Below are 25,840 nucleotides of genomic sequence, written 5' to 3'. Positions count from 1 at the left end.
TCGGGTCCGAGCTGGTCTGATCAGATCTGATCAGAATCATCCATCCATTCCGTCAAGGTAAGTCAATGGGATCTGAGTCGCAGACAAATAAGATAGAGATAGACAAGACACTGCGTTCTGGAATCATTCTCTGCATTATCGGGGTCTATGTGATATATATATGTACTGTACAGGAAGAAAAAGAAAAACAGGCAAAATATTACAAAAAAGCAAAGATACATTGCTCACTTCACTCTCTCCGTCTCATCACAACGCCATATGTAGATATTCGAATCAATTATTCAATGAGTATTCAAAGCTGGAAAACTGCTTCGGTTCAGGTGCATGTGCTGCGATGCAATGCAATGCGATGCAGGTATCCGGGGATCTCTCGAAACTGTGTAAAAGAAGAAGAGGGATGCGGCATTATGTGCGAAGGTATCAAAACAAGTGACGAAGGATGAAAGGTATCAAAGGTATCAATCGTGGTATGTGTGGAGGGAGGGGTTTATGTATTATAGGTATGTATATCCATCGAACGAAAACGGAAGACGACAACATGTGTAAATTACAGGCAATAATGACAGTTATTCCCTGCCCATATGCTGGCGTCCGCGGCGTCGCACATGTACAATATTTCCCACCTGAGGTCTTTTGGCCCAGCTTGCTTTTAAGCGGAGCATACTGAGTCGACACGACTCATATATTGTGTCGTCAGATTATCGCTCAGCCAGGATGCCGGGAGGTGGTTCAGGTGTGTTGAAGCCATGGTGTGCCTTCCGCGATGCCGGGAAAAGGATAAGGCTTGATGGCCTATTAACGTGCGACGGGTGCAAATGCGAGTAGCTTGCTTCGATTCTCATGATTTGGAGGTAGATCCATGCTGAGAACCATCTTCCTTGGTCTGCGCTGCTTCTCCATCGAACATTACTTCTACTACGGTCGTCCCTGACGAATCGTTAGACGAAGCCACAGCCTCAACGTTGCCGCTAGTCTTGACGGGCTCTGCATCCTTTGGAACCTCGTCTGTTTTCGTCTGCTGCGTTTCCTGGGAGGTTTGTGCGTTAACCCGCCTCAGAGATAGCTTTTCGGAGGCTGCGGTGACATTGTCGGGAAAGGCAGGAACTGTCTTCGACAGAGGTGACTTGGGCATAAGGTTGTCATTCGCACCCTGTTCGCTTGCATCATCCTTTTGTTGTACGGAATCGTACTCGCCGCTCTTTCTTCGGAGGAGACTGCTCCATCTCTTCTTTATGCTTCCACTTCTCGCAAGGCTTCCACTTCTTCCAATACTTCCGTTTCTCGCAACGCTGTCACTCCTCGTGAGGCCGCCCGAGTCGTCGCTGGCACTGTTACGAGGCCTCGAGGGCCGCCTGCCTCTATCTTGATCAGGCTTCTCCACGACACTGGAGAGCGTGGTCGTCGAAGGTGAGTTTAAGGAGGGTGGAGGAGAGGCGGCAGCGTTTCTTTTTTCCTGCCATTCCCTCCGCCGCTCACTTGCCCATGTGCTCCATGAGCTGATATATGATCCCGCTCTCTGAGTTGCCGAGCTGACGGATGACTGCGCCTGTGTAAGATCCACTGAAGGCGTCTTACGGCTGAACCAGGACGTTGATGGCGAGGAGACACTCGGGGAAGTTGGCGGTGAAGACACAGACGACTTGTCGGTTGATGCCCGTTCCCTTTCTTCGTTCCGTTTCCGCTGCGCCTCCCGCATCGCATCTATATCTGCCCAGAAGCTGCTAAACGCTGCGCTCACTTTCTTCTGGCCGGTCGCAAGGTGCTTGCCCAGTGCCTCACGACCCACGCGAACGCGCTCGTCGAGATGAAGCTCAGCGACCTGCTGAGATAATCGTCGTTGAACATCGTCGATTGTGAGCCCACCAGCGCAGGGATGTCGGGGTTCGACAATTGAAAAAAGGAGAGCATCGGAAGTTAACCGCTTGAACAGGGCATAATTGGAAGTATTCTGCCACTGCAAAAGGAACTCTGAATTGAACTCCAATGCCGGGTCACCTTCAATATTTAGCGTCTGTAGCTGCAATCTGTTTCGACGACCTGAATCGTCGGCAGCTCCAGTAAGCTCCTCATGATACTTCATGCAAGAGAGCAAAGCAAGCAGGTATTCCTCGAACTGTAACCTAATGAATTCCTCGGATCCCATGTATCCGTGCGTCTTGGGCCTCTGCGGATGCGCATCGTCCCAGGTGTCATTGATCGTCTGGGTGAGGAAATCGATCCAGCGCCTATCTGCTGCGGTGAGCGATAGGGCACTTCGCAGCGATGGAGACATGATATTAATCGTGTCTTCGTCAAGCTGCAGGAATAGGGTTAGATGTGATTTTGAGAATAATGGATATATCGGCCTACATTAATAAGAATATCACTATAGCGGTCTTTCTGTTGCAAAAGAAGTGAATTCGTTGATCCGACCACATAGGACTTCGTTCCATAGTCTGCCAGCAGGTCCAGCTGCTGCAGTGGCGTATAGGGACCAAACATACTTCCCTAGGACAATCAGTGGCGTTTAAACAGCTTGAGACAGAAGTGACGCGTACCTTGCCGAAGATTTGCAGAGGGAGACCCATATATGCGAGCACTGAAAACAAGTCAACAATGACAATTCCTGAGCGGAATCACGGGTCGTCATACAGGAGCGCCTCTCGCTCGTTTTGAGCGATGTTGGCTTCTCAGCATTCTGTGCATAGCTGTCGAATGCTGGGTCGGCACAGTCTTGAAGATTACGAATAAGACCGGGTATTAAAGAAATAAGGGAGAATTGCATCATGCACAAACGCTCGCACCGTGAACCGAAAAACAGCATCTATGAGAGATTAGTATGTGAGTAGAAATCATACAAAAGGCAATCATCATACCTTGGGTTGCAATAATAGACACTTGAACAAAACCAGAGTCTGCTGTTTATAGTCATGGATCATTTCTCGTAAGGAAAGGCCTCCTGGCAAGTCAGTACATTCTGAAGAGCCATTGCAGACCATGGTAAACAAACCAAAGTATTGGTCCTTCTGCTCATCGTCATTCCTCAGGCTGATAACCAGGCCTTCACGGAATTTCTGGTGGTAGAATGATGAGTACCGCGCGCCATCCACAGGAACCTGTCGGGGAATACCTTCAAGATATCTGTATCCGTAAAGTCCCTATGACTCGGCCATTCAAAGTTAGCGTCGGTATTACCAAATAACGCTTGTTTCCAGCGGCTCTCCTCTTGATGAAATCCTGTCATCCAGCACTGCTCTTTTTCCGGTGCTCCGAGAGCCGTCACCAACTCAAGTCACTACTGCCGGGAGACGTACCGCTGCGCGAACCACGCTGATGTCACTATCGATAGCTTCTCTCTCAGCTGTCCGAAATGCTGCGGACCATCCGTAACCACAACCACCGCCTTTTGAACTGTCGATCTGGTCACATCAGGGGGTCGGTTGATCAATGCGCTCGCGTCCATCTGCCTCGTGCAGGATATACCGAAGAGGGAGGTCGCCGGCTCCGTGGGAGTCTCGTTGCGCCGGAGCGTAAAGTACGAGAAGTCTTCGGTAGATCTGGGAAACCCATGTGGTGTCAGCGGCCTGAGGCTACGTAGTCCAGAAAGTCCTGACGCAAGATTCATGGGTTCGAACAAAGGCAGCTGGAGCAATCGCATATGAGGAAGAGAGGGGGCATCGTACGCATGCGCTCCATCTGACAGCGCCATAAACGGCAGCAGAGACCAGTCATTCTCCGACACGGGATCAGTTCCATCGTCGCCAAAGCAGAACTCGATCTCAGGGCCCCTATTTGCAACAGCGCACACGGCAGCGGATAAATTAGCCTATTGTTCCTATCGCAAGAACTCAGAAGGTCTTCCGTCCGTCCAGGAACAGGTTTCACGGGCGGAGGGGACTCTGAAGCAAGGGTGGTTTCTCCTTTCCTTCCCCCCACTCACCTTGCGTGGTGGAAATCTATAACCAGGACAATGGGGTCCTGGCGGGCGCGGCCTTGGCTCATGACGAGGACCTCATCCAAGAGCACACAGTGTAAAAGACGGATTGACAAGGCTCGCAGGCGTACAGACTGCCCCCTGAATCCTTAGGTTTCCTCTCTCTGATCGAAGGCCTTCGAGTTGATGGGCAAAATGCGAGCTCTGTGGAGCACTTCAGCTCGGGGGCGTGACAAAGGCGGTATTGACAGCATCATCCTCATTGGTTCAGTTCTGCAGGCGGTGAGGTTCGGGGGACGGCGATCGGGAGCTGGCGATTGGTGGCCGTCGAGATCTGGCCTGCTGTCGGTACAGAGTAATCAGATGGCATAGATGTTCTCATTTCATGCGGTGTCCTATCAGGAGCATCTACTAAGAAAATATACTCCTCTGTCACCTATCTCCTGCGCAAACATTGAAACTGATACGTACATCTCAAATGTCAGATGGAGATCCAAGCCAGAGATTCTGCTTTGCTCAACCTCTTTTTTGGCTGTCAGAAGTAGAAGAGGAAACTCCATGTCGTGTACCCACAGTCACAAGAACCTCATGTAGATATTCCCCGTCACCAGCCTGGTTCTGAACACGCCAGAAAATAATAAAAATGGCCATAAGAGGAGGATAAGGGAAGCACCGAAGAAAAGGAACACGTCGATCTTCATGTACAGGCCACATGTTCGCAGCTGCGTGACATAGTACTAAGAGCCATAGAATAGCACATTTCCAGTTCCAAAAAAACTACATGTGCGAAACCATCATCTAAGCTACCGAACACCAGCAAGGTCCACAGACTCCGATACCTATTCGAGGTTTTGGACGACGGACCCGACCTCCCCCTCGTTTATTTCCATGTTATGATAGTCGAGAATCTCAGAGTACCTGTGATCACCGAGTTAGCAAGTCATGCTATGCAGATAAGGCGTTCATACATCATAATCTTCCAAGTATCCACCGGCAAGTCGGCATCATTAAACGACCAGTCAAATTTCTCCTCTGCTATGGGCTCATCCGTAGGATCATGATAAGGCGCTAAGTACTCGTGCCCAAGAGCAGCGTCGGCGCTGACTCTCTTTCGGGGATCAAAAACGAGCATTCTCTCTAGAAGGTCGACCGCTATACAGTGTTAGTGTTCTACTGTCGTTGATCTAGCAAGGTCCACATACCGAGAGGATCAGCATTCTTAAACTTGTTTGCCAATGGCTGTCGTTCCCTCTTTGGTAATGACTGGACAAATCGCAATGTCTGATTCGGAGCAAGGTCATGTTAGCCACGATCCATATAGTCCCCAATACCACGGGCAGTTCTCACGTTCTCACTGCAGATTGTCTGGATCACATCGTCTGGTGGGGTGCCTAGAAGTTCTGTGATGATGGAAAACTGGTTGACATGGTCCTTCCCAGGAAACAGCGGCTTCCCTTCAAGCATCTCCGCGAAAATGCATCCTGCACTCCAGATATCCACCTCCACATCATATTTCTGCCACGTGAGCATGATTTCGGGGGCACGGTAATATCTCGTTGATACATAACCCGTCATCTGTGGGTCTTGAATGCGGGCTAGACCGAAGTCGCAGATCTTCAGATCGCAGTTCTCATTTATCAGGATATTGCTGGGTTTGAGGTCACGATGTACTACGCCTGCGGAGTGAACGTATTTTAATCCTCGCTGTGAAGGTCAGCGGTGGACTGAGGGAGGGCGACGAATCAGGCCATGGACGTACTAATATCTGATATAGGAAATACTGGATGAACTGTTTTTCTAGCGGCCTCGACGTCAGAAGTCTGTGAAGGTCGGTCCCTAGCAGCTCCGTCACGAAATAACTACGGTTGTCAGCAAATGTACCGGAAGCGGCCATGGTGGATACATGTAGAGAGAAAGCTTCCACATACATGTCCTCCAGTGGTGAGATGAAGATATCACTCAAGCTGATGACCTTCCAGCTGTCAGTATAAACTTGTCACGGCAATCAACGGGTACGGGTTGGACAACATTCTCGTGTCGCAGATGCTTGAGCAACTTGAGTTCTCTGTATGTTCGCTTGGAAAGCACTGGCGTGCTGAATGGCTTCATGATCTTCTTTACCGCGACGGGTTGGCCAGTCAATTGGTCTCTCGCAGAACTTTTCGGTGTCCCTTGTCAGCGCGCATTGCTTCTCTCACCCTCCCAGCCATCGATCACGCAGGTCATCGGGTCGGGGTCGAGCATACCAGACCAGTCCAAAGGCACCCATGCCCACCGGCTGCAGGTCCGTGTATCTGATCAACAGTCAGACGATCGTCTTTCCATAAGGCGATGCGCGCGAGGTCCCGTACCTGCTGGTGATCTCGAAGGTGGTCCCAAAGATCTGGGCCCGTACGAATTCCGCCATGTTGGAGGGCGACAGCAAATCGCGGTGCAGGTTGCAGATAGGCGATGTTCTCGCAACGTTCTCTGCGTACTCCCCTCGAGTGCCTATGTAGACCAGGTCAAGGAGCGGTGGTTGTGGGGAAGGAGTGGCGGCTTTGGGAGAAGGAAAGTTGGTTGGCGGGTCAGGGTCGGAAGGGCAGACTGGACAGAGAGGGAGAGGCGGCGCGTAACAGGGTGTGGAGAATGCTCTCTGCGTGCCTTCGACTCTGCTCCGAAACAGCGAGGACAAGCATGAAGAATGACGTGCACGATAGCGGGAAAGGATATCATTCCAGGCCGCGAGGGGTCCGGCGATAGACTTGAGTGCCCGGAAGTGGGCAGGCGGCGGGCGTCGCCGCGCTGAGTGGTGGGAAGCTCGACCAGCGCCTTTACTTGCAACACCACGTCGAGCGCCCACCAGCGTGCCACGGCGGGTCGCCGCTCGGATTGGCTGGAAATCTTTTGCTGGTTTATAGCCTGGTCCACGGTACGTCTTCTGCAGACATTATGGACGATGTCGTTTTTCCCGTCCTATCCTGCCGCCAACTTCCAGGTCTCTGGTCCATGAGGGCAGTCGCGTGCTTACATAACAGAACCCAGGATGCGTGCTCGACGTAATAATAATCCCCTTGTCCTCCTGCATGTTCACAGAGACAGGCTGACGTTTATCAATTTCGAGTCTCGGAGATAAACGAGTGCCCGTATCTCGCTTTTCGAGAATGCTCCGAACCGGGTTTTCTGCGACACTGAAGGGAAAAGGGGTATCACATGCAAATAAACAAAGCTGACGCTCCAGCTTTCGAGCAACCCTTGTTGGATTATATTTTCTTCTTCTCGTACATTCCTTCCTAAGGACGTCTGTCTGATCTCGATCCTGCCATCTACGATAACCTGAGAAAAAGGGCGAAAGTATTGTCGTCTGGACCCTGGACTCTGGAGGCTCGTAGCGCTTGGCGGCTGTCAAGCTTGGCCTATACATAGTAGAGCACAAAAAGACGAAGCAACGGGCTGTGGGACCTGAAAACCCGAGTCCAAGAGTGCGAACCAGCGCTCGAAAAGGTGGTGCAGTATGATCTAGTATGCTGGCACCAATGAACAAGAAACTGCAAGTCAAACAGGGCAACTAACTTCAAGCTCAAAGGCCCACTATTAGGATCACAGCCTGTGCTAGTTTTAGAACCCTCAGGCCTGCACAGCTAAGCCTCAGGAAAGCCAAACAACGGACGATTTTCCTTGTATTCCTTCGTCATTCGACGAGTGCCTCGGAGAGCCCACCGGTTCCTGATGGTATGCACGATTGTAAATGGGAATAATTGCAGACCTAAACAAAACTTTTCGGCTTATTTTGAGCAAAAATGGCTCCTAAGCATGGATGGACATGATCTGATGCACTTAGAGCTTTGAGCCTTTTTTCGGGTACCTCTCGAACCCTATGAGGTGGCGCCAAGCAAGCCTTGCGATAGGAACGTACTATTACTAGCTGTGCTGGTATCTACGATTATTCCTTTCACGGCGACTAGAGTTCTGTTCCTGCGAGGTACGGAGTCAATATGGAGCTGTTCCAAGTATGGATACCCTCACTACTAGGTTTCCAGGGTTAGGTACACGTACATTACATATAGCGGATAAGGGAAGGTGTTCAATAAGTCTATGAGGTGAAGGGGTAACAGTGACGCCCAAGGATGCAGAAGTGGTTATGCTAAGGGCGTATGCCATCTCGAAACTTTGTCCCGTTGGATTTGGCAAACTTCGGGATGAAGTCTTTGTACATATCTATCTGAAGCGGCACTGCCGCGTACATACAATCCGTTCTTTGACGAGCGATGGCAGGGAAGAAGCAGCGCGAATCGAGGCGAATCGGGTGCGTCGAAGCGCCTGCAGAGAATGCCCTGCCAGCTCATGAGATAAGTCTCGTAAGCCATGGCCCCCAAAAGGCCCGCAAGTTAAGGCGCTGGCGCTGGGTCGCTGCTCCGCCCCGTCACGCACGTGAGCCGGTTAGGACTCTGTGCTCTCTCCGCACGGCCGGCGCCTGTCACACTGTCGGGCGTTACGGGCACGCTGCTCAGCCTTGCAGGGACCGCGGCAGAAGCGCCGGAGATGAGACTGAGGTCGCAGCTGCGCGGTGTTCAAACGTTAAATAAATAGGAGACTGTCGTCGTAGTGCTCACATGGTTGACAGCTGGAGCAGCATCTGAGCCACTGGATAACTGTCAGCCCAAAGCAGCAGCACAGGCAATCCCCACACAGCCCGATCCAGCATCTCTGACTCGCCCACGCCAGCAGCCTCCAACTGGAGCACCGTGCTCCCCCAGACAGCCTGGCCCGCTGATGTACCTCTCGCCTACCCACCACCGCCCTCCCGCTGCTCTTCAGCGTGTTCCCTTCCATCTCCACACCCTTCTCACGACTGGAACTCTGACTCTGTACTCTGCTTCACCAGTGTCGTTCCTCAGGAACCCTATCCCTCCGATCCCGATCCGTCGGCCGCATTGATCATCGACGTCGTATCGTATCCTCTCCACAGCGGCTCTTGTCCCCTCATCCTAACCGGTCCGTGAAAGATCCAGCGTTTCCCGACTCCTCTTTTCAGTCGCGACTCTTATCATTTATTCCCAATACCGCTTTGTTCCTCCTAGTCGTTGCTGTCATCCGGCTCTCGCTCCTCTGGCTCTGACGACTGCGAACCCGTTACCGGCCCCGGCCGCCTTGCTTCAAGGTTTCAGATACATCTCGAGGAACTGCCAATATTTACGTTCCAGGCCGCCATCGTCGCTTCAATCCTGGTCGCTCGTCCAGTCGGCCTCCATTCTGTGGCCTTGAGCCCTGGTGGCTGGCCGTTCTCTACGTCAAGCCTGTGCTTCCGCCAGCACGCCGGTCTGTTTCATGACACTGGGCCGTGGGGGCTGACGCTTTTGACTTCCCCGTATATGAAGCTCCCCGATCTTTCAGATCTCGGTTTTTAGACAGTGTTAGTGTTTACAGAGGATCTAGTCAAGATGGGTATATGTTATAGCGCAGAGTCCGCGGAGGATTCAGAGCAGAAGAAGAGGAGTCAGATGATCGACAGGAAGTTGGAAGAGGACTCAAGACGATTGCGGAGAGAATGCAAGATTTTATTACTTGGTCAGTTGCGCCTACTTCGTCAGGAGGCACATGCCCGGCTAACGGTTGCGTTGCGACAGGGTCCGGGGAGAGTGGGAAGTCGACCATCGTCAAGCAGATGAAGATCATTCATCAGAACGGATATTCGGTTGAAGAGCTGAAATTGTACCGTCTTACAGTTTATAAAAATCTCATGGATTGTGTCAAAGCGCTCATTGGAGCCTATCACCAGTTCTCGCTTGAGCCGTCAAGCCAAAAAGTCCGGGATTTTATCACCTACCTCATGGAATACAATATAAATCCGGATCCCAACACGCCGCTCGAGTCCAAGGTGGGGGATGCGGTAACATACCTCTGGAACGATCCATGCACGTCCGCAGTATTAGAGCATCAGAACGAATTCTATCTTATGGACTCTGCACCATAGTAAGAACCCTAGTAGGTTCATTTCCTGCATGCGCAGTACGCTGACGTTCTCTGATCAGTTTCTTTGAGGAAGCCAAGCGAATAGCATCTCCAGATTACATTCCCAACGAGGCGGATGTACTCCGTGCAAGAACGCAAACTACGGGTATATATGAGACGAGATTTACTATGGGTCAACTCAGCATTCAGTATGTTCCGATTCCGTCAGAAAATCGGTTAACCTATTATTAATTGATATTTTTTTAGCATGTTCGACGTTGGCGGTCAGCGTAGCGAACGCAAGAAATGGATTCATTGCTTCGAAAATGTTACGTCCATTATTTTTTGCGTAGCGCTGAGCGAGTACGACCAACCGCTGTTGGAGGCAAATAATCAGGTATTTACCTATTCTAAGCGGATAGAATGCGAAAACTAAGTCTGCGCGAAGAATCGGATGATGGAGAGTCTCGTGCTCTTTGACTCTGTCGTTAATTCTCGATGGTTCATGCGGACGAGTATTATTCTGTTCCTCAACAAAGTCGACCTGTTCCGGCAAAAGCTTGGTCGCTCTCCATTGAGCAGATACTTCCCAGATTATTCTGGCGGTAATGACGTCAATAGAGCTGCCAAGTACCTGTTGTGGAGGTTCAATCAGGTCAATCGCGCCCATTTAAACCTATATCCACAGTACGTATTGGACGAAATCTCGCGTTCTCTTGTTTGGTCCTAACTTGTTGGGCAGTCTTACTCAAGCGACTGATACCACGAACATTCGCCTTGTATTTGCCGCTGTGAAAGAAACTATCTTACAAAATGCCTTGAAAGATTCGGGTATTCTGTAGTTTTCGTCATGCATTTCCGGTTGGACCCCTTTGTTACGGAAATGATAATCTGGCGTTGTATTGCGCCGATGTTTCTCCTTGCGATTCTTATCTCTATAGCTCGGTGGACGCCGTAGCTGATGACTCCATTTTTTCGTTCCAAGCGGGCAAGGGATGGCGTTTATGGTTGTCTTACGGTTCTATATCTACGGCATGGCAGCGAGGGTATATCTGGGTATCTGCAGAAGCGTCATTCTTCGATTTTTTTTTGCGATCTAGGCTCCCGGTTACTGTTCTATTTACCCCTTTCATGGCTTTCCCCTCCGAATCTCCTTTTTCTTTTCTCGCGTTGGATTCCTCTGACCTTACTGATTTTGGGCCCGAAAAGTTACTGACATGTCCACACCATGTGTCATTGTCAAGATTATTGAATTCTGTTTGAGGATTCAAATTGAATCTCTTTATTTTCAGTTTCGATATCCTTATTGCCCCTGATATTCTTATTTCTATGCGTTGCCCAGTGGATATCTTTGCCACTAAAGTCCACCTGTGACTAGCCTCTATCTTCTTATTGTCAAGTCTATGAGTTCATGTGGTGTCACTTCAGGTTTCTCTTGCTACTGCGGGTAAGCAACGTTGGAGGTCCCGATTTTTGATGGTCTTTCCAGAGGTGCTTTGCATGTTCAGACTCAGCTTCATGGATTTGCAAATGGGCCGACGGTAGTTTGCTCCTGTACTTGTTTTGCCTTCGTTCTTTGGCCTCATCTTTCCCGTTGTTCCTTGTCGGTGCTGGAATTGAAACTATTTGGTTCTAACGGCTGTATGCTATTTTTTTCCCCCTGTGATGTCCAAGTCTTTTATTTGTCACTTCTCTTGATATGGATATGCCTTAGATCCGTTTCCGTCCAGGAAGGAACGCCTTGCTGTCTACTTGCTGTATAATGCCAAGTCTACTGTCATCTTTACGGCATTTCTATATTATTATCGTTGTCGACTAGCTTTGGAGAGCTCGTTAGCCCGCTCTCGGTCAAATTGATTCAACTGGCCGATCCCGGAAAAATGGTAGGCTGGTCTGTTCAGGTTATAGCGGGCATACTGGAACTTTTTCCTATTTCTCACAGTTTAGAAGTGGCTTCATAGGTTATTACTCCCAGCGCAGCGATACCTTGCAGGGCGGAAGTACCTGCTTACATATTGTTACCAAGGCTGCGAGAGTATATCCCATGTTACCTCGGCGCCATGTAACCATACGATATAAAGAGACGAACTACGTGTTCCTCTTCCAATGTCTCACGGGGCGGACGAAGTCTGTTTCAGGGGGATCCAGAGGGAAGGGCACGGCGACAAAGGTGTGCAGACAGGATGCGAGCATCATCCATATCGGGCGGTGGCAGTAAAACAGCCTTGGGAGAAGCCCGTGGGCAACAACGGACGCGCAATCCGGCGCAAAGAAGCGGCTGACAGCTACCTCGGGTTGGGCGTGGTCTATTGGCTCCATGCTCTGTACATAATAGCGCATCTGTAAGGACCAGAGGGGGAGAGTCCTGAGGAAAAACAACCACCTTGTAGCCCTGTGGATGGCGGCACCGCTATCAGGATCAAGTCCTTTTGTTACTAGCAAGACGCATTCAAACGTTATGTACGCATGTAGACACGTATATATATAACTCCAGCTCTTATTCGTCCTCACCTTCAGGTTTCCGAATATGTCCCATGAAGACCCGGTCTTGGAAAAGGAAAAATTTCGCGAGTTGGAGAAGAGAAGCTTGGACCTTGTTCCCCTCACATCCTTCCGCGGTGTCCCGACCGAACCCAAGAACCCGGAAAGTTCCAACCCACGATTCTGCGATCCAGCATCCCCGGGGAGTTTTGAGAGCCATGGTACAGCTTGCACAACAGACGCCAATGCTTTGTACTTCATCAACAGAGAGACAAGTAGTGGAACCTTGTGGGATGAGGCTTGCTTCATGGACGTAGCTCACATTCCATTCAACATTGCAGAACAAAGAATCAGGGAAGGAATCTACTTCGAGGAGGTAGCGTTAATATCTCCCCGGAGGCAATTTGATGCTGGAACGTGTCCTATAAGCAGGTACTCAGATCGTTCCTCTGCTATCTATACTCCACTGCGCCGCGGTGACCTGTATGTATGCGAGTCACCTTCATGGAATGGAGGTCCCTGTATTCTCAGGCAATCGGGTTGCAGGTCCCGGAAAGGAACACTACGGAATAATAAAGTCCTTCTAGCTCAGAGTCTTAGTGTTGTCTTGTGGGTCAGTACTATCTAAGTGATTACTTATGTACACATAGGCAAGTCAATGACGACCTCATAAGGCTGGTTGGTGCTGGTCGCGGCCCGTGAAACTACTAGTATCATCCAATCCGAGCACAGGTCCAGACCGCGCTCTATCCACCCTGGTATGGACTGGATGTCCATCGCGCATCATCTCATTACTATCAGCCCTTTCAATCCGAACGCATTGCTTGATCCTAGTTGATGATTCAAAGAATCATGCTGACTCCTTCTGGCTGACGAGTCCCGGGGTTGCGCCAGCTGGTCCGCTTATGGCGCGCCCAGTAACGGAGCTTGGAAGCCGTGAACCCCCAGATCCCAGCTGGTCAGATCATCAGACCATCCAACGGCGGAGCGGGGTCCATCAAAGGTGGTGGCACTTACATACGCATGGTACATCGAAGGTTCTGTACTGAGACCACGCTATCAGGTTCTCGACATCCGGCATCCTTGTACCGCACAACATCCCTTAGGTTAGGTAGGCATGTACCAGCTGATTCCTCTCAATTTCCGAGCGGGGGCCGTGTATGCAGGCTCTCCGGCATGGTCTCTACCCCGCTATACATCCCGGCAGGAGCTATGGCAGCTGCTGCCATCAGCGTAGTTGCCAGTCGCTCAATTTCCTGTCAGGTCGTCAGTCGCGCCAGGGGTTTCGTCTATGACCTTGTTTTTTGAACGACGGCGTGATCACATAGCTTGAATCCTGATTCAAGAATCTTCTCTTCTCCTCATATACCCCTCTTTCTTCTCTATCCCCAGCCCCTTTTGTACTCAGCTAGATAACTCGCTCCGCTTTGCTCTGAGTTGTGTTTGGATCTCTTCAAAACGGGGAGCCTGAGTCTACATCTGTAGAGTCGTTGCTGATCAGCTCGACTCGCCTTTTTTATATCTCAGTCTAGAGTAGCTTCATTCGCTTATTATCCTCGAATTCCCGTTATTGATCTTCCCATTCTGCCATCACGGCAAAGACCCGTTCAATCTCATCACTTCACTAATCAGGTAAGTCCCAACAACTCCCGTCATTTACTGGACCCAATTGGAGCCATTTATCTGGACTCGTCAAACTCACCTTAAGCTGACGAAATAGCTCGTCTCTGTCAAGGTTGTCCCCGCATCAAGCCTTATCAGCTTTATCTGCAACCATGTCCCATCACACCCGCGAAAGGAGACCCTCTGTCGGAGCGCCCATTTCTGATCTACAGGGCCCCATTGGACCAGGATTCAGTCGCCCAAAACACAGGCGGACATACACGGGTTTGGGACCGGCGGAGATTAAGAGCGTGGAAGCCAGTATTCCGGAGCCACTAAGGAAGGCGTGAGTGCAACCAGTGATATATGCGAAAAGATATATAATTCTGTGTTGAAGTGACGAAGGTACATGCTGACTGCTCACAATTCTCTAATAACTATAGTTGGCGGAGATATGTATGAAATATCCACAGTTGCTGATACCCTTTTTTCATCCAATCGCTTTGGGGGTTTTTGTATTGACTTACTCTTTGTTGCAGTCTGTCAAAGGTTTTACAAGCAAAGAGGAATTCGAGGTATCCTCAACGCATGAACCCGGTAGTATGTATGGAGTCGAGTTAATATTAACCGCCTGAATAGAAAGAAGTTGTCCGTCATGTCGAGACCACATTGGCCCGTTCACTGTATAACTGCGACGAATTGTGCGCAACTCTTCCCTGCTCTGATTTACCTATGATATATACCTTATTTGCTGACGAAACTCCAGGGCTGTGTATTCAGGAACAGCACTTGCGTTCCGAGATCGCCTGATTATCGAGTGGAACAAGACACAACAGCGTCAGACATTTGCTGACCAGAAGCGGGTCTACTGTAAGATACCACGGACGTTGGTAGAGTGTATCACTATGATTAATACCCTAATTTAGATCTCTCCCTCGAGTTTCTAATGGGTCGAGCATTGGATAATGCTATGCTGAACGTTGGGATGAAGGACGTTGCGAGAGGTACATTTACATTATCCAAAACCGGAATAGCTAAGGAAGCTAATTGTTATGATCAGACGGGCTAGTCGAACTTGGCTTCCGAATTGAGGACATTATCGATCAAGAGCATGACGCTGCCCTTGGAAACGGGGGTTTGGGAAGACTAGCTGCATGCTTTCTTGACAGTATGGCAACATTGAACTATCCAGCGTGGGGTTATGGCTTGCGTTACCGATACGGTATCTTCAAACAGGAGATAATGGATGGATACCAAGTGGAAATCCCTGACTACTGGTTGGATTTCAATCCCTGGGAGTTTCCTCGACACGATGTCACTGTCAACATCCAGTTCTATGGCTGGGTTAGGAGATACCAAGACGAGAACGGGAAGACAATCCACTCCTGGGAAGATGCTGAAACTGTTCAGGCTGTGGCATATGATGTTCCCATTCCCGGCTATGGCACGTCAACCACAAACAACCTCCGTCTCTGGTCCAGCAAAGCTTCAAGCGGCGAATTCGATTTCCAGAAATTCAATGCTGGTGACTACGAAAGTGCTGTTTCGGACCAACAGCGTGCAGAAACAATTTCCGCTGTCTTATATCCTAATGATAATCTTGAGCGTGGTAAAGAGCTTCGATTGAAGCAGCAGTACTTCTGGTGTGCCGCCTCGCTATACGATATTGTCCGGAGGTTCAAGAAGACCAGGCGGGCGTGGCGCGAGTTCCCTGACCAAGTTGCTATCCAACTGAACGATACACACCCGACTCTCGCTATAGTGGAACTTCAGCGGATACTGGTCGACCAGGAGGGTCTCGACTGGGATGATGCATGGTACATCGTAACCAACACCTTCGGATATACGAATCACACAGTATTACCTGAGGCTTTGGAGAAGTGGTCCGTTCCGTTGGTGCAAAACCTCCTTCCACGACACTTGCAGATTATCTATGACGTCAACCTATTCTTCTTACAGTCGGTCGAGAAGAGGTTCCCACAGGATCGAGAGATGCTAGCTCGGGTATCAATTATCGAAGAGTCGCATCCTAAAATGGTTAGAATGGCGCATCTCGCGATTATTGGGTCTCATAAGGTCAATGGAGTTGCGGAGCTACACTCAGACCTTATCAAGACGACTATCTTTAAGGATTTTGTTGAGATATACGGCCCAGACAAGTTCACCAACGTCACCAATGGTATTACTCCAAGACGCTGGCTACACCAAGCAAATCCTCGTTTGTCAGACCTTATTGCTTCCAAGCTAGGAGGCTACGATTTCCTGAAGGACTTGACTATGCTTGACCAGTTGGAGCTGTTCGTTGATGATAAGGCATTCAGAACAGAGTGGGCAGAAATAAAGTATGCTAACAAAGTCCGTCTGGCAAAACACATCAAGGACACAACCGGCTTTATCGTCAATCCGAAGGCACTATTCGATGTCCAGGTTAAGCGCATCCATGAATATAAGCGACAGCAGCTCAATATATTTGGGGTGATTCATCGGTATCTGACTATCAAAGCTATGTCTCCCGAAGAGCGAACGAAGGCTGTTCCCCGCGTATCGATCTTCGGTGGGAAAGCAGCGCCCGGTTACTGGATGGCTAAGACGATAATCCATCTCATCAATAGTGTCGGGTCAGTCGTTAACAATGACCCGGATATCGGAGATCTGCTAAAGGTGATTTTCCTCGAGGACTACAACGTCAGCAAGGCAGAGATTATCTGTCCAGCATCTGATATCAGTGAACATATTTCGACTGCGGGGACGGAAGCTAGCGGTACTAGCAATATGAAGTTCGTCCTTAATGGAGGCCTGATTATCGGTACTTGCGATGGGGCAAATGTAAGATTCTTCACGCATGGTTTGAGCACACATCATTGCTGATGCTTTGCAGATTGAAATCACCAGAGAGATCGGCGAGCAGAACATCTTTCTGTTTGGAAATCTGGCCGAGGACGTTGAAGACCTCCGTCATAGTCACTTTTACGGTGGGTTCAAGCTCGATGAGAGCCTTGCCAAGGTCTTCGACGCGATCCGCAGCGGCACCTTTGGGGATGCAGGAGACTTCTCAGCTCTCATCTCCTCAATTGTCGACCACGGCGACTACTACCTTGTCTCTGACGACTTCAACTCCTACATCACAACCCAGGAAATGGTCGATGAGGCGTTCAAAGACCAGGATGAATGGATCATCAAATCCATTACTAGTGTGGCCAGGATGGGATTCTTTTCTACAGACAGGGTGATTGCAGAGTACGCAGACAGTATTTGGAATGTCGAGCCACTGGATGTTCGCGACAAATAAGTCTGGGGACATAACAAGATGCCTACTTATGCTACAGGGTCCCTGGTTTAGCTTTCATTTGGAAACGTACACACTGCCTTTCTTTTCCTATTTAGTATTAACTCTACTGATCAGATCCAATAATTTCGTTCTACAACAAGTCGCAGATGTTTGTAAATGTGCTGGATCGCTCTCTTAGCGCGCAATGAGCACGGAACATCATCTAATGGTTTTACTACCTCCTAATTCCTAATTCCGGTATTTGCAACCGGTGACGGGTGTTTAATATGGACGAAGCTAGACTGTCCAGCATGGATAAAGCAAACGTTTCAGGGTGCTTCCACCCATCTTCTTTGCCAAAGAGCGCGCTTAACATGCCACCAATGGAAGTCCAGACGGGCGCGGCGGTTCAGGCGTGCTGTTAGGAGCTCTTGCCAAAATTGGCAATACTCTACAATCTACCTTTCCGTTTTTATTTCTTTCATGTCTCTGGCAGGTAGTACACAGTCGCCAGACTCGTCCGTGAGCTCGTCTACTCTCTCAGTGGAACGAATAATATCAAGCTTGCAGATCGATTACGAGCTATCCGTGCCAGTGAACGCATGGGACAGACACTGCAGTATGTGAATATTGCACGAGACGTCTCGCGCGACGCGGAGATTGGGAGAGTGTACATTCCCACCAGCTGGCTCCATGAGGAAGGGCTTACCCCCTCGGTTGTGGTCAAAATCCCGAGGATCCTAAAGTTGAGGCTTTTCGATCAAGGATCCTGTAATTGATAAGACTGGGAAAGCGAAAATTCCCATGTTGAGATGGTTAAAGGTGGCGTGGTTGGCAATGTCCACATGATGAGTGATGAGTTAATTTGATGGTGAGTTATTTGACACTATGAAACAATGTATATATAAATACTATAGTTACCTGGATTTCATGAAAACATGAATAGGAAAGATTTACACAAACATAAAACTCCGTCCTCGTCCTCGAAATCTGGAGCGCCTGTATGGACTCGTGACGACACCCGCTCGACTCGTTGCATAATGAGTACCCCATATGGAGTATATCCAACGTGCTAAAAGAATACAAACGAAGACAGAAAGCAGAATACTCAGCGTCACAAGGTATCGCCTTGCCCTCTTCGACGGGCCTTTCTTCTTCTTCTTGATGAGTCCGTAGGATTCAAGGATTTGCTCGCTGACGATTTTGCTACCGGCCAGGCACATCGGCACTCCGGCTCCAGGATGCGTGCTCGCACCGACAAAGTAAAGGCCCTCGATCTCGTCGTGTTTCGTCCTCGGCCGGAAGCTCAACGTGTTGAAAAACGAGTGGGAGAGGCCGAAGATTGCACCTCGGTCAAGGTTGAATTTCGCTCTCCAGATCATAGGGGTATCGATCCTCTCGTGGAGGAGCCTGTTGCGCAGACTTCGAGCACCTGTGCGGGATTCGATGGTGTCTATGACACCCTCGCGGATCTTGAAGATCAGTTCATCCCAGTCGCGCACTCTGTGAGGGAGATGGCCGACGGGCACGATCACAACCACAGCGTCTCCTCCCGGAGGTGCCGCATCGAGATCGACGCGACTGGGAACATCCACGTAGAAGAACGGATGCGTTGGGATGAGGTGGTCGATGAAGATGGACTCGAAGCACTCAGCATACTTCTTTGGCAGGAAAACATTGTGCGCCGGGAGTTCCTTGATGACCGTGTCAAAGGACCAGTAGAATGAAATACTGCTGCAGGATGTGGGGGTCTTTTGGAGCGATTCAGCATAGGAGGACCTTGGCAGGAGCTCGTTGTAGGCGTAGACGAGATCAGCATTCACGACGACAATGTCTGCATCCAGTGATTCGCCGGATGATAGCTTGACTCCGGTTGCTGACTTTCCGTCCCGAGAAATGTTGATCCTCGAGACAGCTGTTTCAAGAAGGAATTCTACACCCAGACGGTTTCCGACTTGCGCCAGGGCGTCGATGACCTGTTTTTCCCCAGATCAGTGAAAGTTCCAATGATTTGTGTTGTTTTTTTTTTTTTTTGTTTTGTTTCTTTAATTTAAGGAGCTTCTCACTCTATAGAACCCTCCCTCGGGATACCAGACCCCGTCTGCAATTTCCGCATACTGCAGAAATGAATACATCCCCGGGGCGTCGAACGGACTCATTCCTAAGTGCCTGCTTCCAACCGCGAACACTTGACGCAGCTTTTCCGTGTGAAAATACTTTTTCGTTCTTCTGCGCATGCTCTCGAAAGGATGCAGGTTAAACACGGAACGTAAGAACGCCGGCCTGAGCATGCTGAGGAAGCTGGGGAAATCCTTCTTGAGGACATGCTCAATAAAGAGCTCATAGTGCTGACGAGCCTCTTCCATATAGGCTATGAATCTGCCAAAGCCCTCTCTCCCTTCATGGTATTCGATTTCATGTTTGAGCCTCGGCATCTGGGTCGACAGCTCGAAGAAGTCATCGTCCCCGAACCAGACTCGATAGTTTGGCGGGCTCTTGAGCAGTCTGATCCCTTCACCTCTCAGAGACGTGCCGAGATCGCGGAATGTCTCCTCAAAGATCTCTGGCATAAGCAGAAAGGATGGACCTTGGTCGAACCTCTGGTCGCGTAGGTGGTGAGCTCAGAGCTTCACTGATGATAACGGGGAGGGAGAAGACGAACATATCCATTGTCCCGGATCAATGAACATCTGCCGCCGACGAAGCTGTTTTTCTCAACCACAGTGACAGCAAATCCGGCCTTTCGCAGACGAGCGGCGATGGATAATCCGCCAACACCGGCACCTAGAAGGCGGCCATTTGTCAATTGGGTGTGTTATAGTCAGGTGATTTACCTGCCTCGGTAAAGGTAGTTAAGAGAAGTGCAGAAGATCTCATACTAACCAACTACAACTGCCTTTCTCCCAGTCATTGCAAATTATTATTCTTTTTTGGTTCCTTTTCCCATTTCCTCTCTGCTGGTGCTGGTTGTCGACCGTGCGACTTTTCATCGACGCAGCTGGTCGCGACCAGCCTCCTCTGTAACGCGTGGTGTAATGCATTTTACGGGAGGGGGGTGTGCGGAGATCATCGGGCTGCATTAGACTTTTGCGACTACAAATCAAGGATGAAGCCGTGGCAAATCGGCACTGCGACCTTCAACTATCCAGAATCGAGATTCTCCAGATTTCGGGCTGAATGTTACCACTAACCTTAGCGGCGGGGCAAATCACAGATCTACACACGAAACTTGAAATATCTGGCGGCTTGATAGTGGTCGGACCTGCAGGATCATATCCACCTGCTGATAAAACCGTAAATTAAATGTCACGCAGGAAAAATACCGATGTTGATTGCGAATAGACTGTCTCATGGCCTCTTTTTGTAGCCAAGTGGTCTTTTCGGTCCGCTGTCAAGTACGCAGTGGAAAGATAAAATTGCAAGGCGACCGCCCACAGCGTAAACACATACAGCAAGTGGTCCAAGAACACATGTACATACGTCCACGTCCTTGTGTGGTTCGCACTCGCTCTCCTAAGCTGGTCGGAGTCCAGGATCTATCTGATTTCGCCTTAATAATGGAGCTGCGGGAAGGGGCCGAGCTCGAGCTCCATAACTTTGATATTTTTTTTGCGGTGGCTGGGGAGACCGGATTGACTTTGAAGATACCCCCTAGCAGCCAATAATGGCTCCACAAAGCGCCAATCATGTCTTTCAGCTCTGTTTATCTAATGCAAGTTGCATCCAGAGACAGGCTGGAATCAGTCCAAAGACTCCACTGTCTCAGCTCTCCCAAAGCCTCGTGCTGGAGCCTCTCACCGCTTTTTCTTCTTGGGCCGGGTACGCAATATCACTGCCTCATTTTGGTACATGTGCACGGTAATTTTTCTATATTTTTCTATTAATACTGTGCATGAACATGAGGACCGAGTCACCTTTATCAACTGTTTCCAAAATATCACTCCACTTGTGTTCGATAAACTTTCGACTTCAATAAATGTTGATCGTCGCACTGACTGGGAAGCGATCCGTGGTCGGTTTGCGAGTGTATCCTACTGTATCACTCACCTCTGTGGCTGAAATGGTCTGTTTACATAATTGTCTAGAGAAGAAATAGACACTGAACACATTGCTGCGATCTCTTGATCGAAGAGAGCTATGGAACTATCACTCACCAAGTTTCCTGGATCCGTTATGCTCGTTGATGCGTTCGAGCAGGGTTCAAATTGGGCATTTTCTCTTGCTGGCAGATGATTGAGGGTGCTATCCGCCTAGTCGGTAACAGCAGTAATAATAGCTAAGGACGCGTGTAAGTGCTAGTTACTATGTAGAGTCGCAAGTCCGCAGTACAGAGTACTCCGTACCTGGCAGCCAGAATGTCCACAGAGATCAGATATCCGTGCCCAAGGGTCTAACCCTAAATGGCACCCCCTCCCCTGAGCTCCTCCCTCCTCGTGTTTCTCTCCTCAACTAGAAAAATAAAGCTATACCATAGAATGTGTTTGTTTACGACCCACTGCTCCTTCACGTCTTCCAGATCTGGATGACAAGACTCGCAGCGATCTTCCCCATACCTGGCACTACCCTAAATACTTCATAGCTTCCCCTCAGGAGCTGGCATTTTGTGGGGTTAAAGCTCTTGCAGGACCTACGTTCTTCATAGCCCACCACTTCTAGCGTCTCCTCCGGGGGGATGTCGCAGGTTTAGCGAAAACGGCCGCTTTTTCCTCTTCACATGCTTGCCATCAGCCCTCTCAACACCTGCAGATCAGGACGTACTGCTAGAGACGGTTCGTTTGCTGTTCTGCATTGCTTTCTCACAGCCAAAATTTCCCACGGCTTGAAACCACCGATGAGAAATACTTCCCCGGAAAGACCGTCCTGGTCACCGGTGCAAATAGCGGGTGTGGGCTAGCATGCACTAAACCTCTTTGCATTTTTGGAAAACCATGCTCTTATCACGAGGGCTCTCAAACGGGGCCAGGATGCCTGTATACAAGTCGAAAATGAGGTGCGATCGCAGAAAAGAGAAAGCTGTCGAGCTGTGGAACTCGATTTGGATTCCCTTGAGTTGATCCAGAGATTTGTTGAACAGATTGCCAGACAGATTCTCATCAGGAGACTACCTCAAGACATTTACAGTACATTCATTTTACGGAGACAGTGCTTACCAGAAACAAGTGGGCGCCATGTCACTGCACAAAGACGCAATTTCCAAAAAGAAAAGTACCACGAAAGCTCTCATTATTTCTCACCAGAGTTATGGTCCTGCACTTCTTACTCCGATTGCGGAAATAATAGTAAGTAACAAATAGCAAATTTGGAATTGAGAATCTCCTTCGCTTTGTTGGATTATCTATATTGATAACACATATATGTGCCCCAGAACTAACCCAATAAGGAATGCAAGATAAAGAATATCAAATTTCTTTAACGGCAGCTTGTCCATGCAATTGCCTTGGAGGAACATCAAAGGCGTGCTTCTGTTTTTGCCTTTTTTTGAGCCATTATCTGAAGGAACGGCAGCCATTCCTCAAAGACGATTTATCATTTATTCCACGTTTATATCTTCAGTATTGTAGTATGAAATAATGAAGGAGCTATGCCTACCAGTCTCTTCCCACCAGATCAACTCCCTCAACTCGACAAGAAACATGTCCGTCCTATATATCTAAGGCTAGTTGCTCATCGACATTACAGTAGTTTCCTTCTATTCACTATCATCAGCACCATCACGGGAATCATCGAATTCAATCGTACTTGGTTCTGCTCTGACGCTCTGTACGCGTACCTGATATAGTACCGACCATACAGCCTTGGTCATTCCCTGGATTATTCTAACCTAGTTTTATCATGAAACGATAACGATGAACAGATCCACGAGCAGACGCGAAATTCTTCCAGTCGCCCTTCCGAGGGAAGAAATCCTCCGTATTACGGTTTCAGCATACTCGGGGAGCGCAGACGGTACGAACTCCTCCGGATCTCAGATCGCCCAGAGCTGAAATTCCACCCCAATTGCACGTACATCACCTGGATAGACCATGAACAACGCCGGCTATATCACGCCCAGGTGTGCAAGGATGAGCTGCGTGCAGTGCTATCTGGGTGGAATTGGCTCATGATGTCCGAGAGCACGTGGCAGATGAACGCGCGGGCGGATCATGTACTGGCAGAACTACATCGACCGCCGGTGGTTGGAGAGGTCGTATTACCAGGACATAAACCTCCCTGTTCCCTACCCTCGATACCACGGGGATGGCAGAGTCATCAAACTTTCGGAGCTCCGGGAGATCCAGTGGTTGAGGCCTGGGTGTGACCTTGTGGAGTGGACCAAGTCCCCGGAGAAGGAGAAGAGGTTCATATTCAAGTTCGGGGTCGCACGGGAGACGTTCCAGCGGGTATGGACCGAGATGAAGGTCCTTGAGCGGTTGCAAGAAGCGGAAGCTGGAACGGAATTGGTGTCGTTTCCCACCGTCCACCGGTTAGTAGTCGACGACTTTGACAGCAGCATCCTAGGGTTCACCTCGTCCTGGGTAAGGAAGTGCCGGACATTTTCCCAGCATCGTGGAGGCTTCCCTTCCCTGTGGGTCGATGAGCTCATCAAAGCCGTTGATGACCTGCACTGGAAGTTCGATATATTTCACAATGACATTAACCCCGCCAATGTCCTAGTCGATGAGGACACTGGAAACATAATAATTACCGGGTTTGGACTGAGTCGGCCATGCGACAGGAACTTCTCGAAGATGGATTACCGCCGGCATCTCAGTGATATCGATGTGCTCTGCGTCACCATCTACGAGACACTCTGTGCACCTGGTGAGTACACACGGCGCGTGAAGATGCAGGGCAATCAAATCTTTCGAGGCAGAATATACAACACTCATGAGCTCCTGAGAACGGAGTGGGACGTCAAGGCCCCTCTCGCTCAATTGCTCACGGATGAGTATGAGATACGAACGAAGCTGCGAGAATGAAAAGATGGCTGCAACGGTAACCTGATCTCCAGTTGGCAGCAGGCACTGCAACCGCTGCACTGGGAGAAAGAAGTGCCGTGGGAAACGACACTTGCTGCAGACATCTCGGGTAAAGAGATAAAAAATCCCATCCAACCCAGCTGCACTGGCCAAGCGAGTACTACGAGGGGAAATCTACCGAGGAGTCAACTGGGTGCGGTCCTTGCCTGAACCTGATCCAGGGGAGACGATGCCCGTCTACTGGGAAAAATGGAGGGGTGGAGAGAACCCCCGTGGAGTTTACATTTCTTACTTTAATGAAACTAATTATGGTATTGACAGGGAAGATAAGATATAGAACTCTAATTACAGTATTTCTTTTAGCAAAGTACCTTTGGCTCTGGATTGCGGGCATATACATCAGTCTGAAGCTCCTGGCTGTGTTAATCGGTTCTCAGACTCATGTCGTATATCACGCCTTCATCTGACTGGACCTGGACATTCAACAAATCTGGCGTTTAGAAATTCCAAGCTTTTCTTCGACGAAACAGAGCCTAAAATTACAATTAAACGAGCACAACACATGCTGTTTACCTATATGTGACGTGTTGTCCTTTCTATCCTAACATATTTAAACGGGGTCCATATCCCTCGCGATTTTGTATTCAAAGTAAAGCCGTTCTTTTGGGAAAATTGGGTAATAATGAGCTTATGTTGAACTAAAAAGGCAACGCTGCCTGATTGTTCTTTCAGGATTCTGACATTATACTCCAACAGCTTACTAGTCAGCTATATTAGACGCACACACATGGCAGGGTACTAGAGATAATTGTATAGTGGCAAATATAATAATAGATATCTTCTATTCACTTTACGCTTAACGAGATCTTGTATGCTATAGACAGATTCGCAATTCTAGTGTGAAATATTAAACTCATACATCAATTAGAATAAGGTTATGTCATACGAATGTGGGTCGTAGTGACCCCAGACCATGTAAGAACCTTTCTTTGTATGCATAGAGGGAGCCCTGAGTATGGCAGGTGCCTTAAAATGATTCCGATATGCGAGATACCGAGATCTAGATAAATCTATCGAGATTATACTTGGTAGCTTACGGAAGGTGGCTCTACATGACTGCTAGCATCTTTTCCTCACCACTGTACTCTGCTCTGGTATTGGGTATTAAGTTAATGTTGGTTCCAAAGTTACTCATTTTGAACCCCGTGCCTATAAACAATATTCTCTGAAACGAGGCAGTGCAAGCTAGCTACTTTCCTGGCCACCTGCTTGGAAGTAATAATGATGATTACTACCTACATGCAGATTATATATCAGAGGAACACCTCATGATGGTATAGTGCTTGTTGACCACCGCGTTTTGCTACCAATAGAGAAAAGACCGCACTGCGAGCACTGGGAAGATAGTTGCCATTTCTAGAGCTCAAGGCCGAAGCGCTGCATGAATGCCTCTCTTGCGATGAGATTGATGATCAGTTGCCAGATGGCGCCAAGCAAAACTCTGCAAATGTACCGCGGCGCGAAGTTAAACGGCCTCCACCTGAGCCTCAGAAATAAGATATGACAAATTGTGTTTGAAGGAGCTGGAGCATTGAAACAGTAACCCATGTAATCTTACGGCAATCCTTTAATTTGTTCCTCTTGATATGTGATAAGAGAACGGATGTAATAGTTTTCAACACCATT

At 49.1% G+C, this 25,840-nt stretch overlaps 7 protein-coding genes across 7 annotated transcripts; 4 read left to right on the top strand and 3 right to left on the bottom strand.

Annotated features, from left to right (window-relative positions):
- Positions 1–838: 838 nt before the first annotated feature.
- On the bottom strand, positions 839–3,981 carry VTN00DRAFT_9082 (uncharacterized protein; the record flags this gene model as incomplete). Its single annotated transcript, XM_069436003.1, has 9 exons — positions 839–2,296; positions 2,350–2,487; positions 2,538–2,578; positions 2,632–2,803; positions 2,856–2,938; positions 2,990–3,120; positions 3,294–3,536; positions 3,594–3,767; positions 3,920–3,981. The coding sequence occupies 9 exons, from the start codon at positions 3,979–3,981 to the stop codon at positions 839–841; spliced, it is 2,502 nt and encodes an 833-aa protein (XP_069284667.1).
- A 771-nt stretch (positions 3,982–4,752) lies between these two features.
- VTN00DRAFT_9081 (uncharacterized protein) lies at positions 4,753–6,320 on the bottom strand (the record flags this gene model as incomplete). Its single annotated transcript, XM_069436002.1, has 9 exons — positions 4,753–4,831; positions 4,882–5,065; positions 5,116–5,194; positions 5,261–5,617; positions 5,673–5,772; positions 5,842–5,885; positions 5,942–6,071; positions 6,160–6,207; positions 6,265–6,320. 9 exons carry the CDS (start codon positions 6,318–6,320, stop codon positions 4,753–4,755), a joined length of 1,077 nt encoding a protein of 358 aa, XP_069284666.1.
- A 1,840-nt stretch (positions 6,321–8,160) lies between these two features.
- VTN00DRAFT_9080 (uncharacterized protein) lies at positions 8,161–9,300 on the top strand (the record flags this gene model as incomplete). Its single annotated transcript, XM_069436001.1, has 3 exons — positions 8,161–8,323; positions 8,618–8,841; positions 8,974–9,300. 3 exons carry the CDS (start codon positions 8,161–8,163, stop codon positions 9,298–9,300), a joined length of 714 nt encoding a protein of 237 aa, XP_069284665.1.
- A 33-nt stretch (positions 9,301–9,333) lies between these two features.
- Positions 9,334–10,686, top strand: VTN00DRAFT_9079 (uncharacterized protein; the record flags this gene model as incomplete). The annotated part of the gene is made up of 6 exons (XM_069435999.1): positions 9,334–9,460; positions 9,520–9,865; positions 9,925–10,053; positions 10,112–10,241; positions 10,293–10,531; positions 10,587–10,686. 6 exons carry the CDS (start codon positions 9,334–9,336, stop codon positions 10,684–10,686), a joined length of 1,071 nt encoding a protein of 356 aa, XP_069284664.1.
- Positions 10,687–14,100: 3,414 nt separating this feature from the next.
- Positions 14,101–17,216, top strand: VTN00DRAFT_9078 (uncharacterized protein; the record flags this gene model as incomplete). Its single annotated transcript, XM_069435998.1, has 8 exons — positions 14,101–14,273; positions 14,371–14,383; positions 14,467–14,502; positions 14,567–14,628; positions 14,694–14,797; positions 14,854–14,931; positions 14,988–16,753; positions 16,806–17,216. The coding sequence occupies 8 exons, from the start codon at positions 14,101–14,103 to the stop codon at positions 17,214–17,216; spliced, it is 2,643 nt and encodes an 880-aa protein (XP_069284663.1).
- Positions 17,217–18,148: 932 nt separating this feature from the next.
- VTN00DRAFT_9077 (uncharacterized protein) lies at positions 18,149–20,106 on the bottom strand (the record flags this gene model as incomplete). The annotated part of the gene is made up of 4 exons (XM_069435997.1): positions 18,149–19,171; positions 19,262–19,795; positions 19,858–19,979; positions 20,079–20,106. The coding sequence occupies 4 exons, from the start codon at positions 20,104–20,106 to the stop codon at positions 18,149–18,151; spliced, it is 1,707 nt and encodes a 568-aa protein (XP_069284662.1).
- Positions 20,107–23,338: 3,232 nt separating this feature from the next.
- On the top strand, positions 23,339–24,154 carry VTN00DRAFT_9076 (uncharacterized protein; the record flags this gene model as incomplete). The annotated part of the gene is made up of 1 exon (XM_069435996.1): positions 23,339–24,154. The coding sequence occupies one exon, from the start codon at positions 23,339–23,341 to the stop codon at positions 24,152–24,154; it is 816 nt and encodes a 271-aa protein (XP_069284661.1).
- Positions 24,155–25,840: the final 1,686 nt, after the last annotated feature.

This window comes from Thermoascus crustaceus (genome assembly GCF_041956765.1).
Source record: "Thermoascus crustaceus strain CBS 181.67 unplaced genomic scaffold VTN00scaffold_7, whole genome shotgun sequence".
Lineage (NCBI taxonomy): Eukaryota > Fungi > Ascomycota > Eurotiomycetes > Eurotiales > Thermoascaceae > Thermoascus > Thermoascus crustaceus.
The sequence above is the reverse complement of the archived record's forward strand: the minus strand, read 5'-3'. Positions and strand labels throughout refer to the sequence as shown.